This window comes from Cuculus canorus, chromosome 4 (assembly GCF_017976375.1).
Source record: "Cuculus canorus isolate bCucCan1 chromosome 4, bCucCan1.pri, whole genome shotgun sequence".
NCBI lineage: Eukaryota > Metazoa > Chordata > Aves > Cuculiformes > Cuculidae > Cuculus > Cuculus canorus.
Window position 1 is genome coordinate 63,308,477 of NC_071404.1, and position 16,041 is coordinate 63,324,517.

General features: G+C 49.4%; 1 protein-coding gene across 3 annotated transcripts; it reads left to right on the forward strand.

Annotated features, from left to right (window-relative positions):
* The first annotated feature begins 1,315 nt into the window (after positions 1-1,315).
* LOC128852048 (centrosome-associated protein CEP250-like) lies at positions 1,316-15,855 on the forward strand. Of its 3 annotated transcripts, none has more exons than XM_054065465.1 (15): positions 1,316-1,668; positions 2,350-2,406; positions 2,693-2,778; positions 3,336-3,501; positions 6,824-7,005; positions 7,404-7,577; positions 8,504-8,648; positions 8,915-9,061; positions 9,234-9,452; positions 10,323-10,519; positions 11,135-11,262; positions 11,464-11,633; positions 12,958-13,125; positions 15,159-15,314; positions 15,470-15,855. In XM_054065465.1, the coding sequence occupies exons 1-15, from the start codon at positions 1,591-1,593 to the stop codon at positions 15,533-15,535; spliced, it is 2,139 nt and encodes a 712-aa protein (XP_053921440.1). In that variant the 5' UTR covers positions 1,316-1,590; the 3' UTR covers positions 15,536-15,855. The 3 variants fall into 3 exon arrangements, with proteins under 3 accessions (XP_053921440.1, XP_053921443.1, XP_053921441.1); XM_054065468.1 differs by having other exon boundaries at positions 1,317-1,668; positions 6,878-7,005; XM_054065466.1 differs by having other exon boundaries at positions 1,317-1,668; positions 6,875-7,005; positions 15,470-15,854.
* Positions 15,856-16,041: the final 186 nt, after the last annotated feature.

Below are 16,041 nucleotides of genomic sequence, written 5' to 3' on the forward strand. Positions count from 1 at the left end.
AGGGGGAGTTGTGACAGCAAGACTACTGCAGACGCTCTTTCTGTCAGTGGAAGACAGAGGAAATGTTGTTCTCCTTCTTAGAAAATAGTGATCGGAGCACACAGGCTCATTGGGGTAGTTATTCCTTGATGTGCCTATGGGGAACACTGACCTGGAGGAATGTCAGAGGCTCACAGGGGATGTGGAGTAAATGCTTGTATGCCGGTATGACCAACTGAATATGGAAATGTTCCTTTTTCTGTGCAAGTCAGACCTCCTTCTTCCTAGTAGATCTGACTGTATTTTATTTCCTCTGTGCTTCTGTCGTAGCTGGAGTTCTTGAGGATAGGTGAAGTGGGAAAAACAAAGCCCATTTCTTCTCACCCATCTTTCCCTGCAACAGTTGGCTTTAGGGGAACTTGAATCAGTTGCCCGGCTGCAATTGCTCCCAATTGCTGAGTATCAGATCAATTGAATGGCTTGTTACAAGACTTGGAGCTGAATTTAACCCTGCTCTAACTTAGTTAATTTAGTAGTGTCAAGTCATGATGAACGACATAAAAGTCATGATCTCTGTAAAAAGACTATTTACTGCCAAGTAAAAGTGCAAAGCTTCATTTTCAGAATATTATTTTTATTCACATAAATCCAGAAGACAAAGGCTCCTTTCCTTAGAAATAAAGTCAACTGGACACTGAAACTCCTTAAGGCTTCATTGAGATAACGGGATTTCTGAAAGCTAAATAGCAGACTAGAATTAACATTATAGTAAAAAAAATATGCCTTATTAGAATGAAACTATTTCAGTCCTTTCATAGCCAACCCTACCAATCCTGAGAGCATTAGATCACATAAACTCTTCATAGGCATACAGAGAAAATACAACTCCAGCAGTTTGGGTAGGTAACTACCCTCACTGGTATTTTAAGCCGCAGAAAATTGCCAAGTCAAAACCAAAGAATTTGTTTCTAAAAGAAGCAAGGACAAGACAAAGACCAAAAGTTAACACTTCAGATCATTGCAAGCTTCAGAGCACACAGGCTCGTTGGGGTAGTTATTCCTCAGTGTGCCTATGGGGAACACAGACCTTGAGGAATCTCAGAGGCTCACAGGGGATGCGGAGTTGGTGCTTGAAGTGAGAGATTTTCCTGCCTTGGTTGTCTTGTCTCTGCAGACAGAGCAGTCAGTGGCAGAGTTGACGGGAGCTCAGAGTAAGCTGAATGCTGAAGTAGCTGATCTACGTGCTGCAACAGCCAACATGGGCAGTGTCAATGAAGCTCTTGCATCAGATAAAGAGCAGCTGAACAAGCTTGTGCTGCAGGTGAGCTGAGTTGCTCTCAGCTTGGGAAGAGATTGTCTCCTGCGAGGGTGGCGAGGCACAGGTCCCGCAGGGAAGCTGCGGCCGCCCCCTCCCCGGCGGCGTCCCAGGCCCGGCCGGGGCTCGGAGCAGCCTGACGCAGCGGGAGGTGCCGCCGGGGCAGGAACTGCGGGGCGAGAAGGCCACGAGCCCCTCGGCGGCCCCGCGGCCCCGCCCCCGGCGGCACCTGCCGCGCGTCCCGCCCTCGCGGCGAGGCCGTTGTAAGGGGCTGTGGGCGAGCGAACCCCGCCGTGATGGCGGCCCGGAGTGAGTCCAGGCAGTGGCGGCAGGAGGTCACGCAGGAGGTGCTGGTGTGGGAGCTGCGGACCAAGGTGAGGGAGAGCCGGAGGCGGGGCGGCGGGAGAGCTGGGGAGGGGCTCTCGGTCGGCGGGGATGGGGCGCCGGGAAGGGTTGGAAGCGGAAAGAGGGGAGATTTCGGTGAGCTGTTGGGGTGCGGTTGTGCACTGTGAGGGCGGGGAGGCCCTGGCACGGGTTGCTCGGAGAAGCTGTGGCTGCCCCGTCCCTGGAGGGGTTCGAGGCCAGGCTGGCCGGGGCTGTGAGCCACCTGATGCAGTGGTGTCCCTGCCCAGGCAGCAGGGTTGAGACTGAGTGATCTTGAAGGTCTCTTCCAGCCTAAACCATTGTAGGATTCTGTGATCGTTCTGCTTGCTGCCGCTGCCTTCGGATGAACCGATGGCGCTGCCTTGGAAAGAAACCCTCTCTCTATTTCGTTACTCTTAAAGTCTGTAACGACTTGTTGGCTTTCTGGGCAGTGCTGTGCTTGGGCTGTAGAGGCTTAGAGAAGAGCTAACGCGGGAAGAGATGACTGTGCTACAAGTTGCACTTGTAACCCCATCGCAGGGGGTTGGAGCTAGGCTGATAGACCGATAGAGTAGTTTGGGTTGGAAGGGCCCTTCGAGATCATCTAGTTGCAAGCCTAGGTGATCTTGAAGGGCCCTTCCAACCGAAGCTAGTCTCTGAGTCTGTGATCTTCATTCTGTGTATCTGTCTAGGTGCTGAAGTACCAGACTCAGTCTCGAGTGTTGGAGGAGCATCTGCAAGCAGCAGGGGTGAGTGTGTGCGTTGCTGACTAACCGTAGTGTCCGTAGCATTCGTTAACACAGGCAAAAGCTCCCCAGTGCAGTACCAGAGGAAAAGAAAATTTTTCTACCCGAGGGTTTGAAGAAGCGCTGTAAGTCTGCCCATCGGTGTTTTGTCCAGGTGTCGTGACACTTATTCCTGGAGGAAGCCATGAGCTCCTGAGATACCTGACACATGGAGGGGAGAGCGATAGATGCTAACAGTCGTTAGCTAGGGGAGACAAGAACTGGACTAACCATTTCCTTTTTTCTTAAGGAATCCTTTTCAGGCACGTGGGATGGAGCCACAGAAGACCCTGGCCTTAAGAAAGCACTTCTTCTTTTGGAAGAGGAGCAGCGAAGGTACAAGGAAGAAGCATTGCTTCATGCTTGGTATCCTAGAGGATCATAGAAATGAGGGAAAACCCGTCTGTGATAACTGGTCTCCCCGAGGGAAGTGGTTGGGCAAGCAACTTTGAAAGGAGAAAGGACTACAACTGCGGGAACGGTGTTGTGTGCTGAATGTCTCTGTTTGGAGCAGGGAGTTATTCTGGGTGACCTCCCAAGATCCCTTTCTAGCTGATGTTCTTCTGTGGCCCAGTAAGTGAGAGCCTGAGGACAGTGCTAGAGACAGGGGGTGCATCCAATGAGCAGGCAGCACAGAGGGGAGGCAAGAGATTAACTGTGGGCATCATTGAAGCGGAAGGGGAAACCAAAGCTGCAGATGGAAGTGGAAGGCTTAAAGCAAAGAGAAGCAAGTGAGTTTGCCATGACAGAGGTCTTAGTTAATTCTAGAAAGCCCTTTTACTTCCTCTCAGTTGGACAGGAAAGTCAGCGTTGAGGGAGTTGGAAAATCATGGGGATGCTGCTTGTGGGTAGCAGTTGTTGAGGGGCCTCATTGGCGTTTGTCCCTTTCTCAGATGTGAGTACCTGAGAGAAGAGAACGCTTTCCTGCAGGAGCACCTTCGTAAAGCTAATGAGGTTAATTTAGCCCTTAAAGAAGAAGTTGGAAAACTGACAGTGGATAGCATGAAGGCCTGGGAGGAGCTGCCATCGAAGGAGCGTGATTGGTACCGTGAATTGGAGGTAAGGATAAGCTACGGGAGTGCCAGATGTGATGCCAGAGTGGAATGAGAGCGCGTTTCATTTCCAGCGTGGAGAACTTGCTGTGTGAAAGGAGTGGCTACAGTGAGGATCTGTGTGTTTTGACAAGCAGAAGACAGGGGTGTGAGATGGAGAATCATCAGCAAATCCTGGTGATGGAAGATGCCTGCATGCTGTGACCTTGCTGCTTGGTGTCAAAGACAAATGCTTGCTGTGGTTGGACACTGTAGGGCACTCACGCAGGATCACTCGTCTTTCTAATAGTTGTTGAATCTCTGTCCAGAGCAGTGGAGACTGGAGAGGTCTGTCTGTTGTCAGGTTCAGAGTAGTCAACAGAAGAATGAGACAGGCCTCCCTTACCAGCAGCCTGTTGTAAGCAACTCTGACCCTGGCTTTGGAGGGACTCGATTTTGCCTTCCTCTAGCAAGACTGTTTGATGCCTCTGCAAGAGGCTGGTGAATGGTGATCAGTTTTCTTTGTTGAAATCTGGTCCTGCAGAAGAAGGGTGGGCGTTTCCTTCTCTGAAGTGGAGTGGCAGGTGTGCTGAGGCTGCTTCTCTGGCACCTCCAGTTCTTGATGCCCCTTCTGTAGTAGTGGCTGAGGGACCTGGGGGTGTTTGATCTGGAGAAGAGGAGGCTGGGGGGACACCTCTCATTGCTCTCTGCAGCTCCGTGAAAGGAGATTGTAGCGAGGGGGCATCAGTCTCTTCTCCCGGGTAACAAATGATAGAATGACAGGAAACGGTCTCAAGTTGTGCCAGGGGAAGTTTAGATTGGCTACTAGGGAAAATTCCTTCATGGAAAGGGTTGACGAGCACAGGAAGAGACTACCCAGGCAAGTGGTGAAGGCCCCATTCCTGGAGGTGTTCAGAAACTGTGTAGACGTGGCACTTTGGGACATGGTTTAGTAGGCATGGTGGTGCTGGGCTGACAGTTGGCCTTGATTGATCTTGAAGGAAATAGAGGCAAGAGGTGCTAGGGCTAATGCATTCAAAGTAATCTTGGTATTTATGCAATGTTGACTAAGTTTTCTGTGCTTTCTGCATTTTTATATTGTTGTGATTACGGTGGTATCAGCAGAATTACATTTTTGTGCAGCAAAAGGATTATCTGATTAAGCAAAGTCTGTAAATGTCACGCTTGTGGTAAGTGCCCAGTGTACCAAACAGTAACGTTTGTTATGCAAAACTTGTACTTCACTTTTCTTTAAGTTCAACAACATTCATAGCCTTATATCACAAGATGTTGAGGGGAAATTGGTGTGCTCTTGAAGCTCAATTTGCATTTGTCTCAAGCCAGGAGTGGGTTTCCAGGGCTAGGTGGGGCGGAAAAAAAAAAACCAAACAGCCAGAGGTGTATTTTGCTAAATGGAAATCCTGGAAGTCTTCTCATTATTCCAGTGCTGACTTAGGGAACGCTTTATTATTGATAGAAATTGTAGTTTCTGACCTTAGAAACAAAATATTTCATAGGAAGTTGACTTGGTAGATTGCTTATTTTAGAAAGGGTCCTATTGCTCATGAGCAGCTTTCCCAAACTGAAAGCACAACTGTATGCGTGTGCCATCCCAAGTTGCATCCAGCAGTGCATGCTCATAGGTAGCTGTGTGGTGGTGTCAAGTACTCCTCAGGGAAGCAGCTGCAGTGGTGGATGGTATCAAGTACTCCTCAGGGAAGCAGCAGTGGTGCAGCACAGTGTTTTGCACATTGAGGGTGCAGCAGCTCTTCTCTGAAAAAGGATATCTTCACCTTCTGCTCTGTGAGCAAGCCTGGGAAGAAACTTCCATTCTGGACTGCTTTGCAGAGGGCTTTGGTGATTAAGACATACCCCTCCTTCTGCGGGTAAACAAAACATACCTTGGACCCTGCACTGGGAGGCCAGGCGTGCACTTGGGATCTCGGCTGTGGCTGAACTAGTCCAGTTTTTGATGAGGTGGTAGAAAAGGGTTAGATTTCCAACTATTCAGGTATTTGTTGGTATATTCATGGCAGCACCTGTGTCAAATGGATTGTTTGAAACCTGTTTAATCAACAAGTTGCTTCTTGTGGGAAAGGTGCTGATGACTTGCAGAGCTGTCCTGCAATTCTCCCGAGTTGCCCTCTGCTTCTACAGATCCCTTGAATCCACCTGTCTGTGTTGTCCTCTTGTTTTGGTTTTTGACAAGCAGCAGAGAGATGATTATGCCGTCCCTGAGTCCGAGAGGGACTCCTGCTCTCCCAAGGAGGAGAAAGAAACAAACTGTGTAGCTCTGAATTCTTTTCCTGAGGCAAAGAATAGGCTTGCATCTTTCTATTTGTGCTTTTTGTTGTGAACTCTGCAACATTCAAAGCTCTATTCGTTTGAGCCAAGGGAGTGGGAGAAAGTCACTGTCTGCTGTCTTGTACTGCTCAGAAGGGGAGTGGTATCTTTAAGTGGTTGCAGTGGCATTTTAAGAGACCTGTGCAACCTTGTGGCTGGAAAGCTGCCCGAGAGAAAAGGACCTGGGGCTGCTGGACGACAGTGGCTGACCACGAGCCCGCAGTGTGCCCAGGTGGCCAAGGTGGCCAAAAGCATCCCGGCCAGTATCAGCAATGGTCTGGCAGGCAGGAGTAGGGAAGGGATCGTTCCCCCTGTACTCGGTGCTGATGATGCCGCACCTTGAATCCTGTGTTTAGTTTTGGCCCCCTCAGTACAAGAAAGATGTTGAGGGGCTACGGTGTGTCCAGAGAAGTGCAATGAAGCTGGTGAAGGTTCTGGAGCACAGGGGTGTTATGGAGAGTGGCTGAGGGACGTGGGGCTGTTTGATGTGGAGAGGAGGAGGCTGAGGGGGCACCTCTCATCGCTCTCTGCAGCTCCCTGAAAGGAGGTTGTAGTGAGAGGGAGTCAGTCTCTTCTCCCAGGTAGCAAATGATAAGATGAGAGGAAACGTCCTCAAGTTGTGCCAGGGTAAGTTTAGATTGGCTCTTAAGGAAAATTCCTTCGTGGAAAGGGTTGGCAAGCACTGGCTGTCCAGGCAAGTGGTGAAGGCCCTATTCCTGGAGGTGTTCAGAAACTGCATAGACGTGGCACTTTGGGACGTGTTTTAGTAGGTTTTGGAGGTGCTGCCGACAGTTGGACTTGATTGATCTTAAAGGTCTTTTCCAACTTTTAATGATTCTGTGATTCTGTGATTCTAGTCTGTCTTCTCTGAAAGATATGTGCAGAGACTGTGAAGGCTTGAACTGACATTTCTTTTTGTCTTTGTGTGTTTAGCTGTATGACAGGCAGAGCCACCTTGCGGGCTCCTTATTGCTTGGTTGTGCTCTTTCCCTGCCCATTCCTTGCAGGCCCTAGAAGAAGAGCTTTCTGCCAAGCAGGACTCTCTCAATTTCTTGCAGCAGCAGCAGCACAGGCAGGAGGAAGAGAAGTGCAGGAAGCTGCAGCAAAGAGTTGAGGAATTGGAGGTGGAATGCAAGATGTCCAGCATCCAACAACAGCACCTCCAGTCTCTGGTAGAAGCGCTCAGAAGGTGCGTGTTTCCTCCTTCTCCTGCGTTCTACAGGCATTCTGCTTCCAATTTGGAGAGTTCACAGGTGTTGTGGGCATAGGACTTGCCTGCCCTACTATATGTGTGCCTCTGTTTGACACTTTAGCATCCTCATGTCGCTGTTTTTCATGCTGTCCTGTCGATGCTGAGGCTGTCTTGGAGATTGAGAGCAGTGTTCTAAAGATGCCTCTCTCACAAGATGCTGCTTCCCTGAATTCTGTTCTTTGGGTGCCCTTTCCTAGCCACTAGCTCTGACTGAAGGAAGTTAGAAGCCTGCCTTCCTTTCTCTTTCCTTGTCCAGTTACCTTGTGGAATGGTGCAAATAGGATCCACGACTCTTCAAGCCTCTTCATTCTTCTAACATAGCCTTGTCTCTGCAGTCACTGTATCAAACTTGAGAAGAGCAGGGAAGAGCTACAGCAACAGCGTGAAGTAATGGAGCAAGAAGCCTCACGTCTGCATCAAAGTAACGTGGAACTGCAGCTGAAGGAAGACTTAGGCAAGAGGGAGCAGCAAGAAGCAATGGAGAGAGCACGTTGTGACCAAGAGTTACTGTGAGCGTTAAAGCTTTCTCTAGGCAGGGTTGGGCATTGCTGGATTGAGGAGGCCAGCCTGAGAAGAGAGAATTTTGCGTGCTTGTCATTGGTAGCATAGAAGGGCAAATGGAGCCCTTGAGCAGGTCTGCCTGCCTGCTGAGGTACAGCGCAGCTGCCTGCATGTGCTTTTCTTTGTGAGCCTTGAAAAATCATTCCAAACCTGACCAGAGTAGTTGATGATGGGCATAAGCTGAAGCGAAAGAGCTTTAGGCTGCCTTTAAGGAGAAGCAAGAACTGAAATTGTGGAGCAGAACAGGTTGCTCAGAGAGTTTGTGCAGATTCCAACCCTGAGAGTTTGGAAGACCCAAGTGGATAGAGCCCTGAGCAAGCTGGACTGATGCCATAGCTGACCCCAGCTGCTTTGCGTTGAAGGTTGGGCTAGAGGCGTCCTAGGGCCCCTGCCAGCCAGAATCAGCCTCTGATCCTGTGATATTGGGTTGGAAATTCCTAGGCATCTCCTCCCCATGCAGATTGCAGGCTTTTTGATCGTTTCACTGCTGAAGGCAAGGGTAATTGCGGGAATATAAATTTGGGCTTAAAAATTCTGTCTTACGCAAAGAAGAACTTTGGAGAGTCTTGTATCCAGTGTATTAAAGAGGAGAGAGAAGTAACAGGCAGGGAGTTAGTTTTCTGAGAGTACGTGAACTTTCTGGAAACATTCTGTGCTTTCTTAAAGCCTGTTTTACTTTCTCGATGACAAACATTTCACCTGTATCAATAACAAAGAGTTGACAGCGTTCCTTACGTCCATATAGTTCCATAGTGTAACTATAAAGGTGTTGGAAATACTCAAACTACCTTATCTGGGACATAGATTGCTCTTGGTAATGGAAATGAGGATGTTTTTACATTAAAAAGTCGTCTGTCTTTTCCCCTTCTTGTAGCCTGAAGGAGTTGGGTGCATTTAAAAGAAAAGATGCCTTTCTACAGAGCAAGTTGGTAGCTATGAGAGAAGAACTGGAGGAATTGCACCTTCAGAGGGGTCTGCTGCAGCAAGAGAAACATGAGCTTGCCATAGCACTGGAGAAGGTAGGGTCACCTAGGCAGGACTTGTGGGAGAGGGAGTTGTGACAGCAAGAGCACTGCAGATGCTCTTTCTGTCAGTGGAAGACAGAGGAAATGTTGTTCTCCTTCTTAGAAAACAGTGATCGGAGCACACAGGCTCATTGGGGTAGTTATTCCTTGATGTGCCTGTGGGGAACACTGACCTGGAGGAATGTCAGAGGCTCACAGGGGATGTGGAGTTGGTGCTTGAAGTGAGAGATTTTCCTCCCTTGGTTCTCTTGTCTCTGCAGGCAGAGCAGTCAGTGGCAGAGTTGACAGGGGCTCAGAATAAGCTGAGTGCTGAAGTAGCTGATCTACGTGCTGCAACAGCCAACATGAGCAGTGTCAATGAAGCTCTTGCATCAGATAAAGTGCAGCTGAACAAGCTTGTGCTGCAGGTGAGCTGAGATGCCCAAGATTTTGGCAGGCGTTGATCTCCAGCTGGCCTCTTGCCTTTTGCCAGTATGACCAGCTGAATATGGAAATGTTCCTTTCTCTGTGCAAGCCAGACCTCCTTCTTCCTAGTAGATCCAACTGTATTTTATTGCCTCTGTGCTTCTGTGGTTGTAGCTGGAGCAAGAGAATGAAGCTTTGTCAAGAAAAGTGGATGAGGTGGAGAGAAGAAAGGTCTCTGATCAGGAGAAGCTGCAATTGTGTGAAAGAATGAATGAAGAGCTCTCTGCAGAGAAAGCCCACCTGGAGCAGCTGCTGAAGAAAGCAGAGGAGCAAGAGAAGGGGCTGCAGGTCGAACTGACAGCACTGAGGAAGGAGAAGGAAGAGCAACTCCAAGTGAGACCCATACCCTGGTGCTGCTGGGTGGGCGTTTGTCTGCTGGGCTCAGTGAAGCTGTGGCTGTTGTATTCTGTGGGGTTTTTGTCACGCAGACACTTGGTGGTGGTGGAGGGCAGGCGTCTTTGTTTGCTTCTTGTGGGAAAGGTGCTGATGACTTGCAGAGCAGTCCTGCAATTCTCCGAGTTGTCCTCTGCGTCTACAGATCCCTTGAATCCACCTGTTCTGTCCTGTTCTCCACTAGAGAGGCTTAGTTTTGGAGTAACTGGTATGTTTGGCCAATATGCAGCAGAGGCTTGTGTTGACGAAAAAGGGAAAATATTGTGGTTAATCTTCAAGCTTGCACAGCGGCCAGGTATTCACCGGCTGGCAAACTGGACTGCCTCTTTGTGTAAGGAGAAGTAAAGAGTGTTGTGACATGAGGTGCTGAACAGCGTCCGCTGTCTCTATGGGCACAGATTTCTATAAAAGACCAAATGACGTTGCTCCGCAGAGGGGCTGTTCCCTGCCAAGCGTCACCTCATTGTATTCTGCAGCTCGATTCACTGAAGGAGGTGACACTTGGTTTTTCTAGAAGAAAAAACTCACTTTCTTCAGTGAGCGAAGTTGCTTTTGGAAAACCTTTCCTGGAAATTTCCAGCACGGAAATAGATTCTGATAAAATCTCATTTGGTGAGGTGGCACTTGTGGAAAGTGGGGTGGTTTTGCCTGGGGTGCATAGGTGTCTCCTGAAGGAGCTGTCTGCTCCCAGGCCACCCAGGGAGGCCTTCCCCATCCCGCTCAGGTCAGCAGTGCTGGTGCCTTTTGGCAGCGCAGAACATCAGTGCATGCCCAGTGGATGCCTCTCACTGTCCGCTGTCCCACTCACAGGTCTCCCAGCAGCCACAGGAGTTGGTGAGCAATGGGCTGGAGGAGCTGCGACAGGAGTCCTCTCGCCAAGCACACGCCCTGGCCAAGATGTCCAGAGAGAAGGAATTGCTGGTGCAGGAGAAGACTGACCTTGAGGTGCGACTGAGAGCCACAGAGTGGGACAGACAAAGCCTTTCAGAGCAGCTGGCAGAGGCCAGGTAAGGGCAGGGAGGAGACCTGAGGCAGGACACGCTTTAATATCTGTAATTATAGAGTATGCTGTGATCTAAATGTTATTATTTTGACAGCTAAAGCTGGCCAAGCTCTCCTGAGCCTGGAGCTTATGGTTCTGCCCCTTGCTCATTCCTTTGTGGAATCCAAATCAAGCCCACTTGGCTCTAAATTGAGGAATAATTAAACCACACAGACCTTTACTGAACCTTGAGTTTTCTCTGTGATTTTAGTTTCTTGTTCTGTGCATTTGAACACAGATCTTTCCTTCCCAAGGAGTTTAGCGTGTGGCCTTCACAACTCAAGGCTATTACCTATGGATGTTGTGAACAGGACGCTGCCATTTGGGCTGAAGTTAGAGGCCAGCGCTAAAAATCTTGAGGGCCTTCTGTTTCTAAGCTAACTGCTGTGAAGTGTGGTGCAGGAGCCAGGGTTGAATACCCCAGCAGCAGGGAAATCTCCTTGGGATTCTCGTCAGGCTTCAGGGTTCTTGCCGTCATAGATGTCTGGGTCCTGTACTCCTTAGCACGTACTGTTTAGAGACACTCGCTTTGTGTGTCGGGAGCAAGAAACTCATTTCTCTCCATACACACAACTTGTAGGTCAGGGAAGGAGATTCTGGAATCCAGCCTGTTTGAGGCTCAGCAGCACTTATCTCGGCTGGAGATCACCAGGAGTGAGCTTGAAATCCGACTTGATGCAGTCATGCAGACCAAGGAAGTGATGCGGGGTGAGAGCTTCTTGTGCTTTGTTTTTGACGATCCCCTGCCTGGGGAAGAAGGTGTAGAGATAGCTCTGTCTGCAGTGCTTCTGATGAGTGATGGAGCTGGAGACGGATCTTCCCTGCACTGAAATTCAAATGGCCTCAGGTCAGTAAAGTCAGAAACATTGTCCGTGTAGAATCTAATCTTGCCCTTTGTGGTGTTTGCAGGGGAATTGAAGTGCCTTCAGTCTGAGCTGGAAAGAGAGAGATCTCTCCTGAGGCAAAAACGGGAAATCGCGGCACAGCAGCTCTTACTGACAGAACAGCAGTGTGAGAATGCCTTCAAACTTCAGGAAGGTACCCGTGAAGCGGAAATAAGCAAGCCCCTGCGAGACCTGGTAGGAAACAACATGCTTCTGAATTCTTGAAGGAAGCTTTGTGGTCTGGCTTTAGAGGAATAGTAGCCTGAGTGGGTGAGGTGGCAGGTATCATCTGTCACAGGTGGCACGTTGCTAGGCCAGGCAGTAGAGCCAGTAGCTCATAGTTGCAGGCAGGTGAAGGCCCTCAGGACATCAAAAGCAGTGTGATTGGCAGGTCAAGGGAGGGGATTCTGCCCTTCTACTCTGCTCTCCCGAGACCTCCCCTGGAGTCCTGTGTGCAGTTCTGGAGTCCTCAGCCCAGGAAGGCCGTGGATCTATTAGCGCGAGTGCAGAGGAGGCCACAGAGATGATCTGAGGGCTGGTGCATCTCCCATTTGAGGACAGGCTGAGAGCGTTGGGGTAGTTCAGCGTGGAGAAGTAAGCTCCGGGGAGATCTTATAGCAGCCCTGCAGTACTTAAAGGGGGCCTACAGGAAAGCTGGGGAGGGGCTCTTTATCAGGGAGTGCAGGGATAGCACCAAGGGGAATGTCTTTGAGCTGGAAGAGGAGGGATTTAGATGAGTTTTTTTCCTGTGAGGGTGGTGAGATACGGGCACAGTTTGCCCAGAGAAGCCGTGGATGTCCCATCCCTGGAGGTGTTCAAGGCCAGGCTGGATGACCTTTGAGCAACCTGATCCAGTGGGAGGTGTCCCCACCCATGGCAGTGGGGTTGGAACTGGATGAGCTTTAAGGTCCCTTCCACCCCAAGCATTCTATGATTCTAGGATTCTGACTGTGCTGGGTCAGTCAGTGCAGCCCCAGGTTCAGCGTGGGCCTAAGATGAGTGTGTTCCTTCCTTTCTGTCCCTTCACGGCTGACAGAGGCATTATGTGTGGGCTTGAAGCATACGGAACAGGCCTCTTGTTCCTGGTATATCAATTTGTGGTCTGTCTTGTGTGTAGGGCGTGGGGTTCCTGGCCTCTTTCTCAGCCTACACTCCATCTGCATCTTTTCATTGGTGAAAAGGGAGGTGAGCTTTGAAACCTTGAGAGACTCTTGAGAACAGTGGGAAATGCTAGGGAACAGGTATCCATCAGAGAGGGAAAGGTCATGTCTCCTTTCCTTTATGGTTGGACTCAATGCTTTGAAAGGTCCTTCCAAAGTACATGATGCTACAATTCTGTGATTCTTGGACCTGCTGGCTCTCCTTTTCTGTTCCCGGGTAGGACAGAGGATTTATGGAGGGCACAAAGCCACTACTGTGCACTACTCAGATGGGGTTCTGTGGGAAGGATGAAGCTTCACATTTTTTTGGAGGACCTTGGCTGGGACTCCATCTTCCCGTCTTTTCCTTCACTCATCAGGCAAGCGAACGGAAAGAGGTACAAGAGATGCTGAAGAAATGTGAAAAAGAGAAGGCAGAGAGAGAAGAGCAGCACGAGAAGGAGCTGTTAGATATGAAGCAGAAGGTTGCTGCCATGCAAGCTCAACAAGAAGAGGAGCGAGACAGAGCTGAAAATGCCAAGCAAGAGGTAAAGCCTGTGAAAAGGAGACTTTCTGTGATTATTTTTGCAAGGCTAGAGCTGGATATTGGGCTGTGCAGAGCATGTCTTACGTGTTTTCCTGCAGTGAATTTGGTGAGGTGAAAGGTGAGGAAGGCTCTCTTTGGGACTCGGAAGGAAACCTCTCCTAGTAAGCCAGGCAGAAACTCACCTCTCATTTTAGATTTTTGTGTTGCTCTTGTGTTGTGGTTTTATGCAGACTCACCTCAGAGTACCTTCTCAGTTCTCTTAGTGGTTCTCTTTTGATGTTTACTGATGCGTGCTTATGGCCTTAACTCTGTTGAAGACCAAACTGAGTTTGTATGACTGAATCCCCACGAGGCTGGGGTTTTCACCTGCGGGCAACGGAGGTGCATTGCAGGATTGTTGACCAAAGGAAAAAAAAAAAAAAAAGATTTTTAAAGACTTCTCTCAAGTATTTCTGAGCAGTAAAACGGGTGTCTTCTGGGCTGTGCTTTAGGTCACCTGCTGGTAAGTTGCTTTGTGCCCAGATCTCCTGGTGTAGCACCGAGAGTCCTCCCTGTGTCCTACCCAAGGTTGTCTTTCTGCAGACTGCTGAAGGACAGCATTGCTCCAGCCTGTGCCTACAGGCATTGAACTGAGAGGGCAGTACTTAGAGATGACCGACCCTGTGTCCCTGGAATGTCAGTACTTTAATGAATCTACTGAATACCTTAAAACTGAAGGGATTTTTACCAAATCCCACTTAGAATAGATGACTTTTTCTGAAGGAGCTGCTAGCTTCATCCCTCTGGCAGCCTTGCGTTTAGCGCTAACTGGGCGCGTGTCGCTATTGAAAGACACCCAGGACGCATCTGGAGACGAGGAAAAGCCTCACCAGCAAGGCAAGGCAAGGCACTTGAGCAATGCCACAGGTTTTCCTGTTAGATGACTAAGGGTTTGTTGGAGATTCAATCACAGGTGGCTTGTGAATGGACTGTGTTTCTACTGCCAATCTCATTTACGAAGCTGTGTCTCCAGGTGGGCGGATAATGACTTAGGAGCCCAGCGGCATAGTGGTTTCTGAACATATGAGCCCATCAGTCTTTGAGTCATACCGCACCAACTTTAAAAGCATCTTCATCCTGGGTGCAACAATCCCATCTGAGACCAGTGGAGCAAAGGAAAGGGCCGCGTTATTTGTTTTTTTCCCCCTCGGGTTGGCTGTGACTTTTGGTCCGGATGCTCCACATGAGTCCTGCCACTTAGGAGGAGCAGTCTCTGCGCACTCACCAGTCACCAGCGCAGAGACCCACAACATCGGCAAAGCACAGCACAGACCTGCAAAAATTGACACTGCAAAGCCACTCAGAACACAGAGCCTTGGTGAGGAGCCCTGGCCTGGTGTGCTGGGTTTGACCCATCCACATCTGGTCAGTGGAATACATCAGGGTGAATTTTGAACTACGGCTGTGAGTACTGGATACTGGCCTGCACTCCCACCTTAGACAGCACTCCCTCAAAGCCATCAAAGCTTCCAGTCTTTTAGGGATACGTACCTCCTGTACCAAGGAGTTTAGCATGTGGTCTGCAGAACTCAGGGCTATTAGAAACACACTTGGAACAGCTAGTGGAAAAAGCAGAGGAGCAACAGGATAACATCACAGGAGATTTCTGCTCAGAGACTGGGCAATGTTTTGGAGAAATACGTTTATTGAAAAAATTAAAAAAAGCAGACAGTGTCCGCACACAGTACAGAGAGCGACAGAAACAACACATAGGGGCAGGCTGATAAAGCACTTTGGAAAAGGAAGGGATTCTACCTGCTTCTCGGGTTGATCCTACTTTTCCCCATCTGTCATGGTTCAGCCATGTTCTAGACAGTAAAGGTCTCTCCTAGAGCGAAGAACCCTCTCAGAAGAGAGTGTGTTGCTTTGGCCTGTGGAAGGCCAAACAGAAGGAAGAACTGGAATTTAGCCCTGAGCATTCCTGAGTCCATTCCCTCTCCCGTTGCCGAACCTTTGTGTACTACTAGCTCACCTAGTTTCCTGTCTGAATACCAGGAGGCTATTGCCGAAGGGGAGCAGCAATCCTGGCTCTCAGAGAAGAGATTCTTCTTGCAGCAGCTGGAATGTCTGCAGAGAATTATTGCCAGCCTGGAAAAAGAGAAGAGGAAGTTGAAGGAATTCAACGCTGACTTGAGTAGGACGCTTAAGCAGGTAAACCAGGTTTTCACTGCCTCTGCAAAGCCTGACAGTCTGCCAGAACACAACACCTGTCCACAGCCAGCACTTGAGTCTTCTGCTTGTTGCTTTGCCTCTTGCTCCTTGTTTGGTGGCAGGTTTCTGTGACCTTCTCTCTCTTCAATGTGCAGGTGGAATGCGAACGCAGGAAACTGAAGAGATACTTCAAGCAGCAGTCACTGCAGATGCAGAGCTGAGCTGAGGACCTGCCGTAGCAGGGGAACCGTGGCCATGGGCTTGGCTCAAGGCTTGCCTGCACTGCAGCGTCAGTGATGCTGTCATCATTGAGGGCGGTGTGATTTTGTGTATTTATATATATATACTGTTAATATTATTTTCCTATTTCATGAAGTAATAATAGTAAAGCTGGTTTAGTTTTCGATTCCAACTCACAAGTCTCCCTTCTCTCCCTTTGCCAGGGGCTGGAGCGGGAGGTGAGGGAGGGTGGAGTTGGGGTCATAACCGCTGCTGTTTAGCTGCTGAAGAGACCGGGAAGGGGGTCCCCTCCTTTTCCAAAGTGGTCCATCAGCCTCCCCCTATGTGTTGTTCCTGTCACTCTCTGCTTTGTGTGTGGACACTGTCTGGTTTTTTTTATTTTTTTCAATAAACCTTCTTCTCCAAACCACTGCCCAGTCTCTGAGCAGAAATCTCTTGGTGATGTTGTCCTGTTGTTCCTCTGCTTTTTCCTCCAGCTGCTCCAGGG